This window comes from Elephas maximus, chromosome 4 (genome assembly GCF_024166365.1).
Source record: "Elephas maximus indicus isolate mEleMax1 chromosome 4, mEleMax1 primary haplotype, whole genome shotgun sequence".
Taxonomy (NCBI): Eukaryota; Metazoa; Chordata; class Mammalia; order Proboscidea; family Elephantidae; genus Elephas; species Elephas maximus.
This window is the reverse complement of record NC_064822.1, coordinates 161,720,958-161,745,545: the sequence shown is the minus strand read 5'-3', so window position 1 is coordinate 161,745,545 and position 24,588 is coordinate 161,720,958. Positions and strand designations below refer to the sequence as shown.

Here is a 24,588-nt window from a genome sequence, read left to right as displayed (position 1 = left end):
TAGTCTATAATTTTATTACTCAACTCGATAGAATTGTTTGGTAGTTTTTCCCATAATTTTTTGTAATCTGAGTATGTGAAAGGATTCCCTACTAGTATTTTAAGATATATGAATTATGTTTTGATTTATTAACTGCACATCTGTGGCACCCAGAATGTAAAAAGCTTTTTTATGCTATGATTTTTTATGTCAGCTCTCCACCTCATAACTATAGTAATAATAAGCTATGTGATATCGTAGCATATACTGTATCTCTTTTAAAGTAAATGATGTTTCATTTCTTGTTACAGATATTGTTCATGAAAATTTAAAAATGGGGTCAGATGGTGAGAGTGACCAAGCTTCTGGGACATCATCCGATGAAGTGCAGTCCCCTACAGGTGTTTGTCTTAGAAATCGTATACATAGACGAATCTCAATGGAGGTAACCATTTTTAAAATATAAATACGCATGTGTGCGTGTTTGTGTACATAAACAAACGCACATACATATCAAATAGAGTAAATACCCATTTGAAATTTTTCATGAAGGCAAGTGACACTTGTTTATTTTTCCTTCTTTAGGATTTAAATAAGCGATTATCATTGCCTGCAGATATCAGAATACCTGATGGATATCTTGAAAAGTTTCAGATAAACAGCCCACCATTTGATCAACCAATGAGTCGACGGTCTCGTAGAGCTTCTTTAGTAAGTTTTCAGTCTTCTATGCTGCGCTCTCAGATCTGCTTGTTTGATTTTTCTGGGTGTTCTTGTTAGTTGCCATCAAGTCAATTTCAGGGTTCATGGCAACCCCAGGTGTGTAGAGTAGAACTGCTCCATAGGATTTTCAATGCTGTGACCATTCGGAAGCAGATTGGTAGGACTGTCTTCTGAGGTGCCTCTAGGTGGGTCCAAACCACCAGCCTTTTGGCTTGTAGTCGAGCACTTAACCTTTTGTGCCACCCAGGCAAATTAATTTTTATATTTAATTTTTGAGTAGGTAAATTATGTTATATTGCCTTCAAGATTTTATTATTTTTTCATCCTTCAGGGTTTAAAGATACATACTGGAATAGAATTGAAGCTATGTTATGTTTTTGTTTATGTTTCATTTTTGGTAAATTTTATGGATATATGCTAGATGTACAGAACCCACTTCCATGGAGTCAATCCTGACTCATAGTGACCCTATAGGACAAAGTAGAACTGCCCTGTAGTGTTCTAAGGAGCACCTGGGAAATTCTAACTGCCAACCTTTTGGTTAGCAGCCACTATGCCACCAGGGTTTCAAAAAAAACCTATTGCTGTCTAGTTGATTCCAACTCATAGCAACCCTGTAGGACAAAGTAGAACTACCCTATAGGGCTTCCCAGGGAACGGCTGGTGGATTCAAACTGCAGCCAAGCTCTTAACCACTGTACAAAAAAATACACAGACCATTGTTGTACAACTCAGTGAATTTTTGCAGCATTAACATATCTATGTAACCAGTACCCAGATGAATAAAAGAGCATTCCAAAAGTTCCAGAAGCTCCCTCCTGCCACCTTTCTGTTCACTTTCTACTCCCCACTTTCTCAACTGTAGCCATTATCCCTGCCTCTAATGGCATAGATTTAGTTTTACCCACATGTGTCATGATATTTGATTATATTATTTTCTTAGTATGTTTTAATATCTGCAAAGACTTTTTAAAATTCTCATCACATACATATTCTTATTTATTTTTTAAATGTTATGCTATACGTTTCTGATTATTCTTATTTAAACTTTTTGAACTTTATATAATTATGAATATATAAATATAATATTAAAATACATTTTATCCAAAGATATAAAAATGTATTTATACCGTGTGTGTGTGTGTGTGTGTATATATAAAATGCAGTATGTATCCCAATATGCATGGAAGTATACAATACATATTTTTTTTGTGGTTGGCTTCTTTATCTCAGCATTATGCTGTGAGCTTTATACATGTTGTTGCATGTAGTTGTAGTTCAGTTGTTCTTATTGCTGTACAGCATTCCATTGTATATATACCTACTCCTCGTTTATTGACTATCTCATTATTCAATATTTGACATTTATGACAACTTTGAAAAAATTCTCAGGTGGCGCCACTGATGGTCCAGGCCCCATGCGGGGCCACAACTGGGCCTGAGGTTCCCTCTACGGGCTACCCCATATGATATACCAGAGGCCTTGGTGATGACTGGGCCACATGAGGGACAATGACTGAGCAGTCGGAGGATACCTTCTCTAGTTTGTCTGTGACATCCTGGTCCAGCCATGGAGGACCTGGGGCAATGGCAGGATGAGGCAAAATCACAAGTCAGCAGGGGGAGGCCAGGCAAGGGCTGAAAGGTGCCAGGGGAGGTTGGTGAAGGAAGATGGAAAGGGAGGGAGAGGAAAGGAGGCAGTGGGGCTGTGGGGGCCCCGCCCAAGTCAGGCAGCAGAGGTGGGTGGTGCATAACACCTGACCACCACCACCACTACCACCCCCAACCCCAGTGGGTTCCACAGTGATAGGGAAGGCGCGGTGGAGAAGGAAGGCCCACCACACCATGCAAGTCCCAAGATGCACTGGGAGCACCCATTGGGTGGTGAGCGACGGGGGTGAGGGGTGGAGGAACACCGGCACTAAAGATGGGGCATGGCCTCCAACTCTCGCATAATGCCAATTTCATGTAATGACCTGGTCTTTGGAACCTAAGCATGTTGGTAAGTGAGGAGTGAGTGTACTTCACTTTATCCCTTCCCCTATTGATAGACTTGGGTTGTTTTCAGTTTTTGGCTATTACCAAATAGTGAATCTATCACCATTCTTGTATGTCTTTTGGTTAACACATATAAGCATTTCTCTTGGGTATATACTTAGGAGTGCAATTGTTGGATCATATGGTATGCATATGTTCACCTTTCCTAGATACTGTCAAACAGTTTTCCAGAGTGGTTGTACCGATTTGCACTCCCACCCAGGACTGTATGGTAGTTCTTGTGTGTTGCCTTTTTTTTTTTTTTTTTTTAACTTTTTTGATGAGTGCTTAATGGTATCTCATTGTGGCCTTATTTTACATTTCCCTGATGACTTAGGTGAAGCCTTTTTATACATTTATTGGCCATTTGGGTATTCTTCTTTGTGAAGTAACTGTTCAAAACTATTATCTATTTTCTATTGGGTTATCTGGCATTCTTATTTCTGATTTATAGAAATCTTTAAACATTCTAAATAAAGGTCTTTTATCATTTACATGTGTCATAAATACCTTTTTCCGGTATGTAGCAATTGACCCAGCACCATTTATTGAAAAGACAGCTTCTCCTCTTGCAGTGTCACTTTTGACATAAGTTTAGGTGATTTATGAGGCTCTCTTATGGGACTCTCTTCTTTCCATTGCTCGGTTTGTCCATGCTACACTTTCTTGTATTTTCTATAGCTTTATAATATTTATATGCTTATTTAAGTCCTCCGTTTTTTTCTTCTTTAAGATTTTCCTTTGGCTATTCTTGGCCCTTTACATTTCCATATAAATTTTAGATTTGGCCTGTCAGTTTCCATGAAAACACCTCCTGGATTTTGATTGGATTTGTATTTAACCAACTTATCAATATTGAGTCTTCAAATCAACCCTGCAGTTATTTTGATCTTTAATTTCTCTAAATGTTTTGTAGTTTTTAGTATAAAGGTTTGTGCATCTTTGTTGGAAATTTTCTGTTTCTTAATGTTATTTTAAATTATATCATTTTTAAATTTACTTTTTTTATACTAATATCTTAAATGTAATTTTTTTTTTTGTAATGACTTGGTATTCAGCAATTTGTTATATTTGTATATTCTAATGGTTGTCTACAGGCTTTTTTTGATATTCTGTGAAAATAATCATGTTACATGCCAATTTTGGATTAGCATCTTGGAGTTTTGCATCTATATTAATAAAAAAAAATTTTTTTTTTAGAGATTTTAAATAATGAATTAAATTTATAATTATAATCAATGTTTTTAATAATGAATTCAGTTTCTTTAATATTGGATTATTCATATTTTCTTTTTTGTCTGTCAATTTTGGAAAGTGTGTTAATGTTACATAGCTAATAATTGGCATGGCTAGGATTAGAATTTAGAGCTGCCTCCGTATCTGTGCTTTTCTACTCCAAATGGACTCTGCTTCAAGGCTCTCATGTTCTAGTCAAAGATATATACCATAAATAAATACAGTGTGATGACAATAGTCCTATAGCTAGAAGTACATGTGAAGTGCAGTGTAACAACAAGAGATGCTGAAAGTAAAATGTCTTTGCAAATAAAAGGCTTATGGAGGAGGTAGCACTTAAATTGCCCTTGAAGGATAGTAGGAATTTGTTAAACTGACAGTGCCTAGAAGGGTGTTCTAAGGAGAGGAAATGTGGTGTACTAAAACCCAGAGATATGATTATATATGTTTTGTTGAGGAAATTATAACTGATGTGAAAGGTAAATGTAGTATGATATAAAAAAAATAGGGCTGGAAAGGATAGGATGGATCCAGACTATAAAAAGCCTTAGATGTCAGGCCAAGGAGTCTGGACTTCATCTCAAGTAATAAGAGAACATCGTAGGTATTTATTTAAGCAAGGACTGACATGATCATATTTTTGTTTCATAACAATAGCTTCAAGAAAAGTATAAACAATGAATTAGAGGAGAGAAAGACTAGAAGCAGGGAGATGAACTAGGAATCTATTCAAAATGAGGGTTGATGTGGCAGTCATAGTGGAAATAGAAAGTAGAAAGTAGATCCTGAGGATCATGTAAAGACAAAGTAGATAGGACCTGGCACCCAGGTGGACTTTGTGTCTAAGGGAAAAGCAGTGAATGGATGATGACTACTGAGTTGCTGGCAATTGTTTTATCCCCTTTTACGTATTATATCATGGAATGTTTTTTATCCTCCAAAAGCATCTATTTTGGTGAGATAATCTAAAGAATAAAATATTTTATATTATACTATATATATATGCATTACGAGCACATATTTACTTGATATTCACCAATACGTAGTACTGTAAAAATGTAACACCAACTTGATTTTCTTCTGTGTTTATTACTATCACATTTTTGATCACTGCCTAAGATAATTTTGTTAGAATAATTTTGTCATTTGCCCAGTTGAGTTAGTGCCCTTTGGTTATCAATTTTTATCAAAGATTGTTACTTAAGATGAATTTGGAGTTATTAAATGTTTAGATTGGGACTAAAGTATGATTTGATATCTGTGTAATTCTTAAAGCTATCATTTAAGAGCTATCTTTTGCAGTCCATATTAAATTAAGGAAAACAGTGCCCTCTAATGAATGTTTGGTGACTGAAGTTTTTTGTTGTGATTGGGTGTTCCTACCACTTCCCTTGTTTTTTGATACTGAAATGGCTTATAGAGTTCAGATTCTCCATGCCAGCTGTGTTTTGTTTTCTATCATTGCATCCCTTTCATTGTTCATCCATATTACCTAAAGAACAATCTCTTTTGAGATATATCAGAAAGTTATTCAAAATAGAAATCTGTACCCTAGGTTTATATTTAAAGTGGGGGGGGGATTGTTGAAGGTTAGGGGATGGATGGAAAGGGGATGGGCAAAAAGGTTTTTGCCACATGTATTAGAGTTCATGTTTACATACACAATATATTCATTATATACACAAAAAATAAAATAATTTTTTTCAATGTGGTCAGCTCTTTAGTATGGGTATCTGAATCCTAGGTTTATATGTGAAGGGAGAGAGTGAAGGTTAGAGGATGGATATGAAACAGGTAGGATAAAGAAAATGTTCTTTATGTGTATCAGAGTTCATGCATTCCATAGATAATATACTCTTTATCTAAAAAATAAAATAATATTTCAAGCAGATCAAATATAAATTTTTAGCTTTGTTTTTCTGAAAGTATAAAACTTTTATTTTCATATTTTCCAATAGCAATATGTAACAAGTTGTTGTGTTATTGTTAGTTACCATCATAGCGACTTTATGTATAACAGAACAAAATGTTGCCCAGTTCTGTGCCATCTTCACTATTGTTGCTATGTATGAGTCCATTGTTAAGGCTACTGTGTCAGTCATTTCACTGAGGGCCTCTGCCACCTTCACCAACCCTCTACTTTTCCAACCATGATGTCCTTTTCTAGCAATTGTTCTTTCCTGATGATGTGGCTAAAATTAGTGAGCTAAAGTCTTACCATCCTTCCTTCCAGGGAACATTCTGGTTGCATTTCTTCTAAGACTGGTTTATTTGTTTTTCTGGTGGTCTGCAGTATGTTAAATACAATTCAAATGCATCAATTCTTCTATCTTCCATTTCCACTGTCCAGCTTTCACATGCATATAAGGCAGTTGAAAAGACCATGGCCTGGGTCATGTGTACACCTTAGGTCATCATAGTGACATCTTTGCTGTTTAGGTCAGCTTGTGTAATACGTATAAGAGTTCAAATAACACAAAACATTTGATTGAGTAGGAATTAAGAAACAAGTCACAGAATTCATCTTTGCTGGAAAAAGTCACATAATAGGGCTAATTGGTTCCACTATAAATTCATGATCATCAACTTCAAATGAACCTTCAGTATTGACCGGCTACCCCAGTGTCTTTCTCTGGTTAGTGTTTCTCTTCTCACTGCAAGCTGATGATCCCTCCTCTTAAAAGATAAAGAGCAGAGAAGCCATTAGCCAGAAACTGCCTCATTTTCTCAATAACAGACATATAAATTTACCCACATCTATATCCATTCTGTTCTTTCCTTCTTTTAATATTGAGGAGTTTCTCCTATCACATATTCTGAGGATGCTTAGAATATTTGTTATTCCTATAGATTTATGTATATTTAGTCTGTCCCTCTCAACTGAATTCTTCCCACTTTTTATTTAAACATCTTTTTTATTTATAATAGTTTTAGACTTATAGAAAAATTCCTAAGATAGTATACAAAGTTCCTGTATATACCACATATCCAGTTAACATTTTACATTGCTTTTCTTGTACAATTGTTATAACTAAGGAACCAGCACTGGTACATTACTATTATCTAAACTCCATACTTTATTCTTTTTCTCTCCCAGGGTCCCATCCAGGATACCACATTTAGTCATGTCTCATGTTAAAATATTGGTTATTAGCTTGCTGAAGTACTATATAATATTCATTTATGGTTGTTAGGAAATGTAATATTCTAACTCAACGTGAAATTTTTTTTTAATGTCTAGGTTCTGGGAGTTAAATATTAAACTAATGAGAAAGCCCATAGTCAGGTGTAGTCAGGATTCATCAGAGCTTTGTTGCATCTAAAATCATGGCATATCTAGTGGAAGTTTTATGAGGAAAAGTGCAACTATAGAAGAATAAAAGCCTATATATGAAAATTTGTCTCATAATTATAGGTCATATACATTTTAAGAGTCTGCTCCTTCCTGTTTGCTCCTTCCTGTTTAGTGAGTGTTTAGAGTCCTCGTTCATGGCTCTACCAATATGTCATTATTAGTTGCCGTTGAGCCAGTTCTGACTCATAAGGGCCCTATATACAACAGAACAAAACACCGCTCAGTCCTGTGCCATCCTCACAATCGTTGTTTGAGCCCATTGTTGCAGCTACTGTGTCAGTCCATCTTGCTGAGGGTCTTACTCTTTTTCACTGACCTTCTACTTTACCAAGCATGATTTCCTTCTCCAAGGACTGGTCCTTCCTGATAACATGTCCAAAGTACGGAAGATGAAGTCTCGCCATGCCCCTTTCTAAGGAACGTTCTGACTATACTTCTTTCAAGACAGATTTGTTCATTCTTCTGGCAGTCCATGGTATATTCTAATATTTTTTGCCAACGCCGTGATTCAAAGGCATCATTTCTTCTTTGGTTTTTCTTATTCATTGTCTGGCTTTCACATTCATATGAGAAAATTGAAAATACCGTGGCTTCGGTCAGGCGCACCTTAGCCCTCAAAGCGATATCTTCGCTTTTTAACACTTTAAAGAGGTCTTTTGCATTAGATTTGTCCAGTATAGATCATATGTATTCCTTTCTTATTTCTAGGAGTAGGTAAGCGAAGAGGATATTAAGTCCTCATGTCTCTGAAAAATGATAAATGCATTATGGGGTGTGGAAGTAAGGTTCCAAATCCAACCACAACTTAGTAATTTATCTTTGGCTTATTATGTACAGATATGATGATGCTAACAGCAATTTTTATAAGATATAAAAAAAAAAAAAAACTAAGAATAAAGGTTTTCAATATCTTTCCTGCCCCTGCGTAATTGAAGAGAAAGAACACATTTCTATGAGTAATAACTTGGTAAATCTCATGGGATGGAAATGGTGTTTCAGAAAACCTCCCTCTTCCCCCGGTCTGTCTTATACACACGCACACTTTTAGAATGAGACCTATAGAACTTGTACACATACTTCATTTGTTTTGAAGCTCAATTAAAACGGCATTGCCAGCATGTTAGTACATCTTTACAACGGCAGTACAGTGATTATGTTGCCAGATCCAAAGAAATAAAGAAATCTCCCGTAACTCTTGACACCATTACAAGTTATATTGAATTATAGTAAAGGTTTTTTTTCCCATCGTCTTATCAAAAAAAAAAAAAAAAAAATTTTTTTTTATTTTTTTTTTTTTATCCTATAAGAGAGCCATCTGAACAGGAGTTTGCTTGGAGCTGCCAATAAGCAAAGTGTTCTCTTGAAACAATGACGTATCGGAAGAAAATCATCTTCATTTGTCTGGAAAGCAGAATTAGATTAGATTAAAGGGCTTTTTATATTATATTAAAATATAAAGCTTATCATGCCGTCTCTTTAGCTATTACTTCCTTTTTTATAAAACATTTAACCTTAAAAAAAATTCTAAAATAATCTAAGATAGAACTCTGTGTAGATCCTGAACCCAAAAAAGCAAGAATCGTATCTGTCTTCTTTACTGTATCCCCAGCACCTAGCTTGTACTTGGTAAATGTTGAATAAATGAGCTTTGTCCTTTGTCCTCTGAATAATTTCTGTAGGAGAGCATGTCAACAATCTAGTCATTATATCTATTGTTAATCTTGTCATGTTCAGCAGCTAAAAATGCAAGCAAAAGTTTCTAAAAAATTTCATTTAAAGATCCAGTAAGTAATATTTGGATGTAATTCTTAAATCCTTAAAGTTGGAAATTATTAAAATGGGGGGTAGGGTAAGTGCACTTTACTCTTTGAATTAAGTTCTGACAGACAGTTCACTAGTATAGCCGTGTCTTTTGTCTGCCTGCCTGCATGGGTAGAACTCAGCTGTGCTGTTTACTTTATTAACCTATTATTCAAATTTAAATTCAGCCTCGTAATTATAGTCAAAAGTTTACTTTCTTTTTCATAAAACAGATTTTTAGCATATTCTAGCGATGTCACTGAATTTCATTCCTTAAAGAGTGAGTTTGTAATAAGGTTTTGGTACATCCCTTATAGACTTTACCCCTTAGATGCTATATATGATATGGTAATCTCTATAACATTTTTGTCTTTATAGCCTTTAGTTTGTAGTCCATTTACATACACTTTAAAGTAAACCTGGGCATTTTATCATAGTCACCATTGGAATAAAGTGTGTTTGATGTTTCATGGACATACTAGTATTCATTCATTTAAGATAAAAAGATGAATAAGAAAAGAGTTGAGTCAATTCTGATGCATAGCAATCCTATAGGGTTTCCAAGGCTGTAATCTTTACGGATGCAGACTGCCACATCTTTCTCCTATGGAGCGGCTCATGGGTTTGAACTGCCAACCTTTTGGTTAGCAGCTGAGCACTTAGAGCTACTGCACCACCAGAGCTCTTTTCCATATACCTCTAAGTACCATTCATGTCTTCATTCAAATCAGGAAGAAGAGGGGAGGGTGAGGGTGGTGCCAGTCACATTTAAGATAAAAAGATAAGAAGATTTCCCTATCCTAAGAAGAAAAAATTTCTAGCTTACAGTTATGTTTTCCCATGTGCTTCTTAGATAATGACAATTTTATTTTATTTTTCAGGAATTTTAGTTTTGTTCATACTGGTTTCCATTTATTTTCACAATAGCTTTTTTTTTTTTTTTCCTTTCCACAAGACTAAAAATTCATGGCAAAATTGCAGTTGTTCCAGATCTGTAAATTTAAGAGCCCGAATTCCAGAGATAGTATAAGAAAATGAACACATTCTATTGTAGTTCATGTGACCTTGGCAATTACCCTTTTTAAAGTACCAGTTATTTAAGACCATATGTAAATGGACTATACAAACATACATAAACTAAAAGGTTATTCCACATCAGGCTGTCTTGTACCAGAAAATGGACTGTTTGCCACATTTTTGATACTACAATTTAAACTTCATTTGTATTTGTAAGTGTTATTTGGCAAAATTGTTGATAACAGAAAGCAAGTACTTAATATCTTTGAGTCATATACAGGAAAATACATAAGCGGATGGTGTGTGATTCTAAAACTGAATTTTTTTATTTAGAATTTTATGGGAAAAAACCCTTCTTTACATATAGGGAAAAATGTCCATCACATACAGAAAAAATTATAAAAAGCAGTACTTTTCCAGTCATTCAGTAATACCACTTGTGACTAGAGTTTTTATTAGCTAACCAAAATGGAATGATTTTGTTTGACATGCAGTTTTCCATGTGGCTTTTAATATGATATGTATCATTGCAACAAAAGGATAAAAGCAATTTCTTTTGAGGGACTTTTGCTACTTTTGGCCATTCAGCTTTGGACATGAAGAAAATTTTCTTTTTCTATTTGTTTACCTTTTTTTCCTCAATTTTCTTTCTCAGTAACTTTCCATCTATATTTGCTTTTTTCTTTATTCCTAAATTGTTCATGGTTTTGTTTCTCTTTGTTTGCTGGTTTAGTTATTTTAGTTTTTAAATATTACATCTTTATTACATATTTAGGTGTATTACATATTTGCCTCATTCTTTGAGTCCATACAAAATAGGCAAGCAAGTTCAAGGTTAAAAAACAATGGATTTGAGAACTCACTTTTAAAGCAATTTGGGGGGGGTGGGGAGTGGAATGTGGCAGAATTAGACTTACATTGCTTTTTCCATGTCCGTTATTTCCTGATCCATAGCAGAGTATGATTTTCAGTTGTTTTTTAAGTTGTATTTTCGTTGGAAAACCTGAAAGAAAAATAGTATTTTAGGGCTTTCAGATCTTCTTAGGGAACACAAACGCTGGTACAGGATATGTAGAAAAATTATTTTACAATTTCTTTGAGAAGAAATTTTTCTAAGATTGTTTAGTATCTTAAAATGCTGTGATGTCTTAAAATTTCAAGGCTTTAGAATGAAACAAAAAGATTTCATAATGAAATGTTAACTGATCTATTTAAAGGATGGGCTGATCATTTTAATTGTGAAGTCTAATGTTTTTGAACCTTTGAATGTTCTAACATAGAGTATATTTTAAAACTTGAAAGGGGTTCAACAAGTTGGTTATCATCAGATCTTTCTATTCTAAGACACTAGAGCAATGTAGTTTCAGAAGTTGAGAAAAAGATTCATTAAAATTTTAAGAATAACATCAAGTTTATAATTGTTTGCTTTCATTATAGTCAGAAATTGGGTTTGGGAAAATGGAAACCTACATCAAATTGGAAAAGCTTGGAGAGGTAAGTAAATACCTTTTTCAAAAATAAAAGACACTTTTTTTTTTTCTTGTTCCTTACATAAATCCCTGTGTAAATCCATAATTTTTGCCAACCTAGGAAAAAAATATGTAATCACTATTTTCTAAAAGATTATATCTTGTTCTGAGAAGGCAACAGATAGAAAGGAAAAAGCACTTCAATTCTTGAAGTTATTCCATCAGTTTGGGAGGAAATGAGTGCTTTTTTTCCTTTTTAAAAATACCCTTGTATTCTTTCGTTGAAGCAAAAAGTACTGTACTTTCTTGGTAACAAAACAGGCATCAATTTGTTAGCTTCCTGGCAGTCTGCTGTCTGTGCAGTCATATAGGAAATAGCGTGAGTTCAAACCTGTGAAAAATCAAAATACTATCTTTAAGAATAAAAACATGTCTCAGTGATGGTCAGGGAAATTCTTGGCTGATAATACCTTGATTTCCTTGAACTTACACTAGTACTGACTAATTTCGAAAGAGCCTATGTCCCAGAGTGAGAAAGGGCAAAAAAATTATCATAGAGTTAGTCATTAGGGAAGCCTTGATGGAGTTTGAGGGCTAACTTGGCAAAGATGAAAGAGACCTCCTGTAGAATATGTTTGCTTTTTTTAGTGGATGTTTAATGTAGAAAGATTCTGAAAAGTCTGGAAACTTGGGTGAAACTTTTCTAATTTAACAACATGTTAGTTACATTTTCAAATTTCAAATAGTATGTTCAACAAGTTTTCTTCAGTCTCCACACACCATTGCAGGTAAAATATCTTTGTACATAAAGCTATCAATCCAGTCATTAAAGTACAAAAAATAAATATTTTCTTATGTTTCCATACTTTTGAGGCACTCTGTAGGGTTAGAAAAGTGCGGAAGCTGTGAAAATCTTCTTGGCTGTAGAAAATCAAGATGGATAATTGTGGAGTTTTCTTTGCAAGATGGAATTTAGCATATGCGTAGGAAAAAAAAAATTTTTTTTTTTTTTTAGAAATTCGGTTAGGGCTTTCTGTTGTATAGATTGTATAGATGGATGCTCATGATAATTTTGATGTATCTTTCAAAAATAAATTTTATAGGGAACATATGCAACTGTATATAAAGGCAGAAGTAAATTGACGGAGAATTTGGTGGCACTAAAAGAGATCCGATTGGAACATGAAGAGGGTGCACCTTGCACAGCTATAAGAGAAGGTATAATTTGGTCTTTCATGAGGAAATGTATTATGAAATTTATCTAGAACATTTTAAAACCAAAGCTGGATAATGAGTTCATTTTTTTGGAAGTAAAAAGTGCTTCCAAACCCATTGCTATCAAATTGATTCCAACTCATAGCAACCCTCACAGGGTTTCCAAGGAGTGACAACTGGTGGATCCAAACTGCAGACCTTTTTTGGTTAGCAGCCAAGTTCTTAACCACTACGGCTCCAGGGCTCCAGAAAAAGAGCTTAGATATAGAAATAATAGCTGAGTGGAAGATAAATTTAGACTGAAAAAAAAAAGTTAATTTTTAAAACTGAAATATCCAACAGAGAGGGATTAAACTGTATTACTATATTGTATAGTTTATAATGAAATACTATGGAGGCATTAAAAATCATTTTCCTGTATAAATATTTGCCATAGAGAAATGTTATTATATATTGGTGCATGGGAAAACTAATTATAAACTAATATATACAGTAAGTTAATGTACTTACATCATGATACCATTTTATAAAGAAAAGGTAGATTATTCAGAAAACTGAGGCAACTGGTTAGCAATTTAGGGCGGGGAGTACTTGGCACTTTATATCCAAATGAATCCCAAAAGTCTCAATAGTTAACATTTAAGAAAAAGCAGAAGATAATGTAGAGAGTTTTATTATAATATTGTGGACAATTTTAAGTGTTGTAACATCAAACCCAGAACCATGAAAAAAAGATTGTTAAGCTTGATTCTGTTAAAATTTCTACTGCCAGTCTCCCTGGTGAATCACTGATTTAAATTCAAGAGAATCTTAAACTCAATCAAATCATGTGCTAAATTTACTTCAGGTTTTTACAAAGACTGGCTACTACTAAAAAAAAAAATTTTTTTTTTTTTTTTTCTACACAGACTAAATAATTGACTTTTTTCTGTTTTGCAGTTTCACTGTTAAAGGATCTAAAACATGCGAATATAGTTACCTTACATGACATTGTTCACACGGATAAATCTTTGACTCTGGTCTTTGAGTATCTGGTAAGCATTAAATAATAAAAAAAAATATATTTAATTTTGCTTTAAAAATCAGAGCAAGAAATTGAACTTTTTAACAGCCCCAAAGACATTATTGCTTAGATGTTGGTATTTAATTAAATTTTGTTTGTGATACATCCAATATCTTTCCTTGAAAAGCAACTTATTTTTAAAATTTAAATACCATTAATTGAATCTGCCATGCATTCTGAAAATTATATGTCTCATAATGAAGTACTATTTTTTTTTTAAGGACAAAGACCTAAAACAGTACATGGATGACTGCGGAAACATCATGAGTATGCACAATGTAAAGGTATGTTGAAGTACATAGTGTGAAATTTTATTTAAATTTAGGCAAACACTGCATAATGAAATGTACAGGCTTCATAACTGTTCCGTTTCCGGATTTTCTGTGTGGTATTTCAAATAGGTTACTGTCCTCTGAACATATTTACACAGACCTTTACTTACTACACTTTAGCATTTCTTAGGATTAGACCTTTTTGTAGAACCGCTTCACATTAAAAGTATTTTAAAAACTACTTTTGAACTTCCACACGCATTTTCATTTAATGATACAGCCTTCCTTAAAAGGCAAGAATTCTCAAAAACCTGGTCTCCTGCTGGGGCAGGTCATGTGCCCACCTGAAGCCTGGAAGGCTATAGTACTCACAGAAGAGAAAGGAGAGCGGATAGTAGGGTTCAGTAAGCAGTCTCGGTCATAAGTATTCATTTATTTTAAAAAATGAATTGGACTTTTGATAGATTCAGGTTTCTTAAAATCACTTTCTGGGCTTTAAGAAAGTCACTTAAATCTAAATTTCTATAGTGCTCATATTCTGTTGAAACTGTTTAATGATGTAATGAAAATACTGTAGATACTCTGAGAGACCTTTATGTAATAAAACCCTTTTGTAGTGTGAAAAAAACAAACTACTTTTGACATCTCCTTTCACGTGATAGGAGCCCTGGTAGTGGAGCGGTTAAGAGTTTGACTACTAACCAAAAGTTCGGCAGTTCGAATTCACCAGCCACTCCTTGGAAACCCTATAGGGCAGTTCTGCCCTGTCCTGTAGGGTCAGTATGAGTTGGAGTCAACTCAATGGCAATGTATTTTTTGGGTTTTTGGTTCATGTTATAACACTGATTTTCTTTAATATAAATGTTACAAGTGTATTCTGCTTAAAAAAAAAAAAGTATGATATCAAAATTCAAATGTTTAAAATAAATAAAAATGGTGAGTGTGTTCTGCAGAAGGCCTACTTTAAATGGCAAACTCCCATGATATATTTAAAGAACAACAACAGCAACAAAAAATAACTTTTCAAGGTGCTAATCTAATGAATAAGGGTGGCAGAAAAGTTTGGTATAGTGTTTAGTGTGAGATGAAACCCAGAATAATTAATTGAGTAAAAGCATTGGATATAGTTGTTTTCTTCCAGTAGGTCTCTTTGATCTGACTAGTATACTCCAAATTTAGCAAAGATTTAATTCATCCAAACTCAGCCAACAGTTTGTGAGAGCCTGTTCTGGAAATAGACTACTCTAGCTGTGTATTTGAGATATTTTCAATTCTGTAGATAGTAATTTTAAACATATATATATGTATGTAACTTACGTATTTTTAAATAGTAATTTTGGTAGATACAAAGGAGATGTTACTAAAAGACAGCTCACAGCATAGGTACATGTTGCTATAAGAATTTTTAAATAGGGCTCTAAGTGTAAATTTATTTACCTATACTTTCTTTAAGAATTGTTTTCATTTTGCAAGGTGCTGTGAATCTCATTTGTATATATTTCTGTTTGTGATTTTTGTTTTTCCTTTCATATTAGTAATAATTTGGAAAGACCTTAATTGTCATAGTTTGACAAAGATTTGAGAAGTTTGTATTTTTTAAGCCAGGCCTACATGGCTGACTTAAGTTGGAAAGCATTTTATTCCCTTGTACTTTTTAAACACGTTGTTGTTGTTCCTGTTAGGCGCCGTCGAGTCAGTTCCGACTCATAGTGACACTGTGCACAAGAATGAAATGCTGCCCGGTCTTGTGTCATCCTTACAAAAACCCATTGCCATCGAGTCGATTCCAACTCATAGCAACCCTAGAGGGCAGGGTAGAACTGTCCCATAGGGTTTCCAACGAGCAGCTGGTGGATTCAAACTGCCAACCTGTTTGGTTAGCAGCAGAGCTCTTAATCGCTGTGTCACCAAGGCTCCTCCAAACATAAAAGGCAATAGGAATATAGAGTAAAGAGTAATTTTAGAATTCTCATAACACACAAATATGTAGAGTATAGAAACTCTGTGCTTTTGAATTCATTGAGACCTCTTTTTCTCCTATTGCTTTGGCTTGTTCTCAGTGTGCTAACGCTCTGTTTTTCACCTACAAGTGAACTGAAGGTGCATTCTTGAGTCCTTTGCACTTGAGGTTCTTTCTGTTAGGCCCAAAGACGCGAAGATTTCCTATGTTCCACATCCCTTTTTCCACCAAAAAGCCTGCCACTAGTTTTATAGGACTTGCTTTTCTCAAAGAGTCACTGAGTGCTAATCATAGCAGATTTGAAGGCTGAGTAGGAGGCACTGAAATAAAGTCCCCTAGGAGGTGGGTGAATGAAGCTGGTTTAGGTTATTTTTATAGGATATAATTTGCTAGAACTATACAGCATCATATACAGCACCTTGTAGTTTTCATAAAACCACCAATTCTGATGCCTTATTTTTAAGACACTGCCCAGATTTTTGTGTGTGTGTGGTTTTTTATTTTGCCAGAATTTCATAAGCAAACTGTAAACCTTAGAGCCCTGTAAGTTTATGAGGATATATTTATTTTTAATTATTTTTTGTAACAATTGAGCCATTACTGCTAAGACAAAGTTTCATTTAGGTATTGTAAGACTTAAAAAAGTCTTACAATTTCAGGTATTTTAAGACTTAAAAAAGGGGCAGATGCTTCAAATGTTGTTATTGTTATGTGCCATCGAGTCAGTTCTAACCTGTAGAGACCCCGTGTACAACAGAATGAAACACTGCCTGGTCCTGCGCCATCCTCACAGTCATTGCTATGCTTGAGCTCATCATTGCAGCCACTGTCAGTCCATTTCCTTGAGGGCCTTGCTCTTTTTCACTGGCCCTCCACTTTACCAAGCATGATGTCCTGCTCCAGGGACTGGTTCCTCCTGATAATATGTCCAAAGTATGTGAGATGTAGTCTCGCCACCCTTGCTTCTAAGGAGCATTCTGTCTGTACTTCTCCCAAAACAGATTTGTTTGTTCTTTTGGCAGTCTGTGGCACATTCCATATTCTTAGCCAACACTGTAATTCAAAGGCATCACTTCTTCAGTCTTCCTGATTCATGCTTCAAATAGAATAATAAATTGTAAAACTCGGAAAACAATGATATGAAGAAAAGGTTTTGTACCTAAAAAAAAAAAAAAAAAAAAAGGGTGTGGTTATTTTTCTTCTTTTACTTTTCTAGACCAGTTACTTTTTTGCCTACCCTAACTTATGCTTATAGCAAAGTATGTCTCATTGTTTTTAAGACTAATTTCTATTTATTTCTTTCTTATAGCTGTTTTTATACCAAATTTTACGTGGTTTGGCATATTGCCACAGAAGAAAGGTGTTGCATCGAGACTTGAAACCACAGAACCTCCTCATTAATGAAAAAGGAGAATTAAAGCTAGCAGATTTTGGTATGGAACGTGTGAGATGTTTGTAAACACTTTCAGGATATTAAGTTTTCTAAAACAACTATTGTTACAGTGTGTCATCACTTTCATGTGGGTTTAGAATTTTTCTCTGTAGCTCACAGAGTAAGAGATTTGACAGAACCTTGGTGGTGAGTTGTTTGTGATCATAAGTGGCAAATACAAAAAGCTACTGGTTCTCAGGTGTGGTCCGTAGATCTCTAGGGTCCTGAGATCCTCTTAGGAGTCTCTAAGGTAAGATATATTATCATACTTGTACTAAGATGTCATTTGCCTTTCACTGTGTTAATATTTGCACGATTATCTAAGAGCAGTAAGGAGTAAAGCTTCTGGTGCCATAGTAGAAATCAAGGCAGTGGCACCCAGCTGGACTTTGCAGTCATTGTATTCTTCACCACTCTACACTTGTAGGAATCAAGTGCTGGTTACATTTTAAAAGGTTCTTGGTGAAGCAGTACCATTTATTATTAAATCTCCATCCCTGAGTCTTTTTAGTATTCTGTGTGGTGAAATGGGAAGATCTCTGAAGCACGTTTGCTGCACACAGAAGTACTGAGGTTACTTTACACAAGAAAAAGTACTTCTGTACTTATTTAAGTGCAAGCTGAACCAGCCCTTTTTTATTTTTCATGATACATCATTTTTACTTGGAAAAAAAAAAATGACCATCGAGCTGTGGCTACTCAGACTTGGGTACTTGGCACACATTTACTTGAAAATGAATGCAGTGAGCCTGTCATTGCAAGGAAAACAACTGAAAGTATTTCTTTCCAATAGTAAAATTTGAGTTCTTAAGTAGAAATTAGATTTTGGAAAGTTGAATCTGCCACTTAAGCTTGTTAGCTTCCTAATACTAACTTTTCTCATTAGAGCAGTGGTGATACACAAATATGATTTTGTTGAGATCTGCATACTCTGGGAACCAGTATTTTTCTAATGACAAATGCAAGATATTGCAAAATCGTACATGAGTAAAAGATCCAAAGCACAAGGTAGACCAAAGGATTTTAATGTAACAGTATGACAAGTACATTGATACAGTTTCAGTCGCCACAAAACATTTTCAAGTTCTGAAGTAGTATCAAAGAAGAATATCTGCAATTATCAGAAAAGGCTGTTAAAATGCTAGTCCTCTTTCCAGCTTCATATCTGTGGAGCTCCATTTACTTCATTCAAAGCTGTAAATCACAACAGATTGAATGCAGAAACAGATAATGACAATCTAGCTGTTTTCTGTTAAGCTAGATGACATTAAAGAATTTTGCAAAAGTGTAAAACAGTGCCATTCTTTTTTACTAATTTTTGTTTTGTTTTGGATAGAATATTTTTCATAGAAAATGTCATCCATACTAACATGTAATGACTGGTGTTTTTAATGAGTAAATTTTTTTTTCTCAGTTTTAATTTCTAATATGGCAGGTATCAGTAAATGTAATCCACATAAACAAAATCTCTTTGAGTTCTCAATAATTTTTAAAAGTGTAAAGGGGCCCTGAGACCAAAAAGTTTAGAAGCCACTACTGAAAAGAATTTTCTTAATATGCCTACGATCATGACCCTGGGTCTATATGCACAGTGATTTAATTGACAGCTGTTTGTATGTATCTCTTCAGCTAATCAGACTTTAATAGATTAGAGAGGAAGATGAAATTGCACATTCTTTTTGCTTGTAGGAGGATTAAGCTTTTTAGTAATTGTCTCATGCTTAATAAGATCTAAAGGGTTTTACTTTCTAGTGAATCATACGGATTATATGATTGGAAGCCTGCAAAAGAATATTTATTAAACTTTTTATATTGTAACAATTTTGTGTAACTTTGAATTTTTTATATTCTACATTTGTAAGTTTGAATACTCTAATAGAACTTAGTTTTAAATAGCCCATGCTTTTGTCATTTCCATATTTAGCATTTATGAATTTTCCATAAATGACTTTGGTAGTTTTACTTTGAAGTATTTCATTAAATTTGATAAATATGAAAGTTTCAGGTATTATTTTGTTAGCAACGGATTAAGAGTTCACTGTTATTAACTAGTTCTTTCTAGAAATTCCTATACTTTTGCTCATTTAACATTTACTGTTCGTTTGAAAGGTAGGGTTGTTTATTTGTATTTCCTTCCTTTAAAAGAAATGGGTGGGCCCTGTGTATTTAAACAAAAACTTAAAGTTATTTGCATATGTTTACATAGGTCATAAAGTCTCTTTCCAAGCATAGTTTATGTAATTATTTCCCTTATAATTATTATTTTCTCTTTCTCCTTTTTTTAGTTTTAGACAAGCTGCACTTATTGCTCCTTGTTCCTTAACCCCCAAATGAATGGCAGTGATAGAAAGACCCCACATGGCTATTAGAAATGCAAAAGGAATGTCAAGGACCATCAAAAAAATCTGCTTTTATTGGAGAATAGTTTGAGTGCTTTATATTTTGCTTCTAAACTCCACAAAGCAAGCCAAGCAAATTTTATCTTCCCACAGGCCACCAAGAAATTCTGAATATTTTATGAGATGGCATAATCAACTTTGTTTCTATTACTTTAGTTATTTTTTATTGGTTGCACAGTAAATGTTCTTATGGATGCAAGTAAGGGAGGGTCATGTAACTCACTGTTTATACTATAAATTGTTCTTGGAACCCTGTGAAAATTCTACTTCCCCTCTTGTGATTGGTGAAATTCAGAGATCTAGGTTCTACTAATATAGATAGGCATTGTCATTAATACTAGAAAATAATTTGAATATGAGGAACTACTAATAGATATTTTCATTAATAATGGAAAATGCCACCATATATAATAATGTCATATCACATTTAATTAATTTGCTTTGGGAAAGATTATTGGTCATTTTACTTCATGCCAGGACTGAAATTCTACTTGTGAACCAGGACATGTTTGAGGAAGCACCCTCTTTCAGAACCCCTCAGTAGCAGGAGATTAAGTGCTAAGGAAATTGTAACTGGCAGTTTGCTTTGATTGTATAGGCTATAGGACAGGTAGTTCGTGGCTCTGTCTTTTAAGCTTCCATATACCAAAAACTAAACCAGATCTGTTGCCATAGTAGACTCATAGTGAAACCCTGTAGGACAGAGTAGAACTGACCCATAGGGTTTCCAAGTCAGTAATTTTTTGTTTTTTTCTTTTTATCGTGCTTTAGATGAAAGTTTACAAAACAAATGAGCTTCTCATTCAACAATTAATACACAAATTGTTTTATGACATTGGTTGCAATCCCCATGATGTGTCAGCACTCTCCCCTTCTCCACCCCAGGTTCCCAATTTCCATAGAACTCATTTTCCTGTTCCTTCCTGCCTTCTTGTCTTTGCTTTTGGACAGATGTCCCCATTTGGTCATGATCGAACTACTGAGCACATTCCTCACATGTGTTATTGTTTGTTTTATAGACCTGCTTAATCTTTGGCTAAAGGGTGAACTTGGGGAGTGATTTCAGTTCTGAGTTAAAAGGGTGTCTGGGGACCATAGTCTTGGGCTTCCATAGCCTGACCAGTAAGTCTGGGGTTTTTTTTTTTTTTTTTTTGGGTGAATTTGAATTTTGTTCTACATTTTTCTTTTGCTGTGTCCGGGACCTCTATTGTGATCCCTGTCAGAGTGGTTTGTGGTGGTAGCCAGGCACCATCTAGTTCTTCTGCGCTCAGGCTGTTGGAGGCTGTGGTTCATGTGGTCCATTAGTCCTTTGGACTAATTTCTCCCTTGTGTCTTTGGTTTTCTTCATTCTCCTTTGCTCCGGATGGTATGGGACCAGCAAATGTATCTTAGATGGCCATTCACAAACTTTTAAGACCCTTAGACCCTACTCACCAAAGTAGGATGTATAGCATTTTCTTTATGAACTATGTTATACCAATTTACCTAGATGACCCCCCGAGACCATGGTCTGCAGCCCTCTACCTAGTAACTCAGTTCCTCAGGGAGTTTGGATGTGTCTATGAAGCTTCTATGACTTTGCCTTGGTCAAGTTGTGCTGACTTCCCCTATATTGTGTGTTGTATTTCCCTTTACCAGAGTTACTACTTAACTACTATCTAGTTAGTGATGTCCCCTGTCCAGTCCTTCCTTCCCTCATAACCATTAAAGATTGTTTCTTTCTTGAGTTTTCATAATAGTGGTCTCATACAGTATTTGTCTTTTTGTGGTCGACTTATTTCACTGCTGCTAACCAAAGGGTCGGCAGTTCGAATCTGCCAGGTGCTCCCTGGAAACTCTATGGGGCAGTTATACTCTGTCCTACAGGGTCGCTATGAGTCGGAATTGACTCGACAGCACTGGGTGGGTCTGGGTTATTTCACTCAGAAAAATGCCGTCCAGATTTATCCTTGTTGTGAGATGTTTTGCAGATTCGTCATTGTTCTTTATCATTGCGTAATATTCCATAGTGTGTATTATGTACCATAATTTGTTTATCCATTTATCTGTTGATGGGCACTTAGGTTGTTTCCATCTTTTTTGCTATTGTGAATAATAATGCAGTGAACAGGGCTGTGAATATTTCTATTCATGTGACAGCTCTTATTTCTCTAGGCTATATTACTATTAGTGGAATTGCTGGATCATATGGTATTTCTATTTCTAGTTTTTTAAGGAAGTGCCATATTATTTTCCAAAATCATTGTATCATTTTACATTCCTGCCAACAGTGTATAAGAGTTCCAGTCTCCCCACAACCTCTCCAACATTTGTTATTTTCTGTTTTTTTGCTTCTTGTTTTTGTTAGGTGCTGTCGAGTCAGTTCTGACTCATAGCAACTCTGTGTACTACAGAATGAAACACTGCCTGGTCCTTCACCATGCTCACAACTGTTATTATGCTAAAGCCCATTGTTGCAGCCACTGTGTCAATCTATCTCGTTGAGGGTCTTTCTCTTTTTTGTTGATCCTGTACTCTACCAAGCATGATGTCCTTCTTCAGGGACTTATCCATCCCGATAACATGTCCAAAGTATGTAAGATGCAGTCTCGCCATCCTTGCTTCTGAGGAGTGTTCTGGTTGTACTTCTTCCAACAGTGCCAGTAATATCGGGGTGAGATGGTATCTCATTGTAGTTTTGATTTGCATTTCTCTAATGGCTAATGATTGTGATCATTTCCCTATGTGTCTGTTAGCCTCCTTAATGTCTTCTTTGGTGAACTGTCTATTCATATCCTTTGCCCATTTTTTAACTGAATTATTTGTCTTTTTGTTGTTAAGGTGTTTAGAGATTAAACCCTTGTTGGATATGTCGTAGCCAAGAAATTTTTCCCAGTCTGTTGGTTCTCTTTTTACTCTTTTGATGAAGTCTTTTGATGAACATAAATGTTTAATTTTTAGGAGATTCCGGTTATCTAGTTTATCTTCTGGTGTTTGTACAGTGTTAGTTATAGTTTGTGTCCTATTTATGCCATATATTGAAACGCCTGGTGTTGCACTATTTTTTCTTCCATGATCTATGTAGTTTTAGGTTTTATATTTAGGTCTGTGATCCATTTTGAATTAATTTTTGTGTATGGTGTGAAGTATGGGTCCTGTTTTTTTTAACAGATGGACATCCAGCTTTGCCAGCACTAATTGTTAAAGAGACTGTCTTCCCCACTTAATGGACTTTGGGCCCTTGTCAAAGATCAGCGACCATAGGTAGATGGATTTACATCTGGGTTCTCGATTTCATTCCATTGATCTATGTGTCTGTCATTATACCAATACCAGGCTATTTTGACTACCATACCTGTATAGTAGGTTCTGAGGTCAGACAGTATGAGGCCTCCTACTTTGTTCTTCTTCCTCAGCAATGCTGTAATTATCCAGGGCGTTTTTCCTTTCTATATAATTTTAATGATTAGTTTTTCCATCTTGTTAAAGAATGCTGTTGGTATTTGGATATGGATTGCATTACATCTATAGATCACTTTGGGTAGAATTGACATTTTCACAATGTTGAGTCTTCCTGTACATTGAGGATTATATGTTTTTCTACTAATGTAGGTATCTTTTGGTTTCTTGCAGTAGTGTTTTGTAGTTTCCTTTGCATAGGTCTTTTACATCCCTGGTGAGATTTATTTTCCTAAGTGTTTTATTTTTTTAGGGGCTATTATTAATGGTACTGTTTTTCTGATTTCCTTTTAGAAGTTCTCTTTATTGGTGTGTAGGATTCAAAATGAGTTTTATATGTTGATCTTGTATTGTGCTGCTGTGCTGAATCTTTGTGTTAGTTCCAGTAGTTTTCTTATGGAATCTTTAGGGTTCTCTATGTAGAGTATTGTATTATGTACAAGTAGAGATAGTTTTACTCCTTCCTTACCAATTCAGGTGCCCTTTATTTCTTTTTCTTGCTTTATTGGTCTAGTTAGGACTTCCAGCACAGTGTTAATTAGGAGTGGTAATACAAGGCATCTTTGTCTTATTCTTGTTCTCAGGGGGAATGCTTCCAACTTCTCTCCATTGAAAATTATGTTGGCTGGTGGTTTCTATAACAACAACAACAAAAAAACCATTGCCGTTGAGTCGATTTTGACTCATAACGACCTATAGAACAGAGTAGAACTGCCCTATAGGGTTTCCAAAGAGTGGCTGGTGGATTTAAACTGCTGGCCTTTTGGTTAGCAGCCGAATGCTTAACCAATGCACCACCAGGGTTTTATATAGATGCCCGTTATTATGTTGAGCAATTTCCCTTCTATTCCCATTTTATTGAGAGTTTTTATCAGGATTGGTGTTGGACTTTATCAAATGGAAGGAGGTAACCTTTATGGAAGCAGATTGCCACATCTTTCTCCTGCAGAGCGGTTGGTGAGTTCAAACCACTGACCTTTTGGTGGTTAGCAGCCGAGTGCATAAGCCACTCTGCTACCAGGGCTCCTAAACTTCCATACAGCCCACAGTTAATATTAGGAAGAGAAATCAGAAAGATGTCCCATCCTGCCACTTACCAAATTTGGTAGGGAAATAATTGGTGGACTTACTTCACCAAGTTGGGATCGTAGGGTAAAACTGATAATTAAATAAAATTGTGTCAGCATCGACCA

At 35.0% G+C, this 24,588-nt stretch overlaps 1 protein-coding gene across 1 annotated transcript in view; it reads left to right on the top strand.

The window, feature by feature from the left end:
* Nucleotides 1-24,588, top strand: part of CDK17 (cyclin dependent kinase 17) — a 108,554-nt gene that overhangs the window by 69,830 nt on the left and 14,136 nt on the right. Inside the window, exons 4-10 of the mRNA XM_049884118.1 lie at nucleotides 291-424; nucleotides 565-690; nucleotides 11,585-11,641; nucleotides 12,720-12,834; nucleotides 13,771-13,865; nucleotides 14,116-14,178; nucleotides 17,436-17,559. Coding sequence (XP_049740075.1) covers nucleotides 291-424; nucleotides 565-690; nucleotides 11,585-11,641; nucleotides 12,720-12,834; nucleotides 13,771-13,865; nucleotides 14,116-14,178; nucleotides 17,436-17,559 — 714 coding nt within the window. The remainder of the gene's footprint in view (nucleotides 1-290; nucleotides 425-564; nucleotides 691-11,584; nucleotides 11,642-12,719; nucleotides 12,835-13,770; nucleotides 13,866-14,115; nucleotides 14,179-17,435; nucleotides 17,560-24,588) is intronic.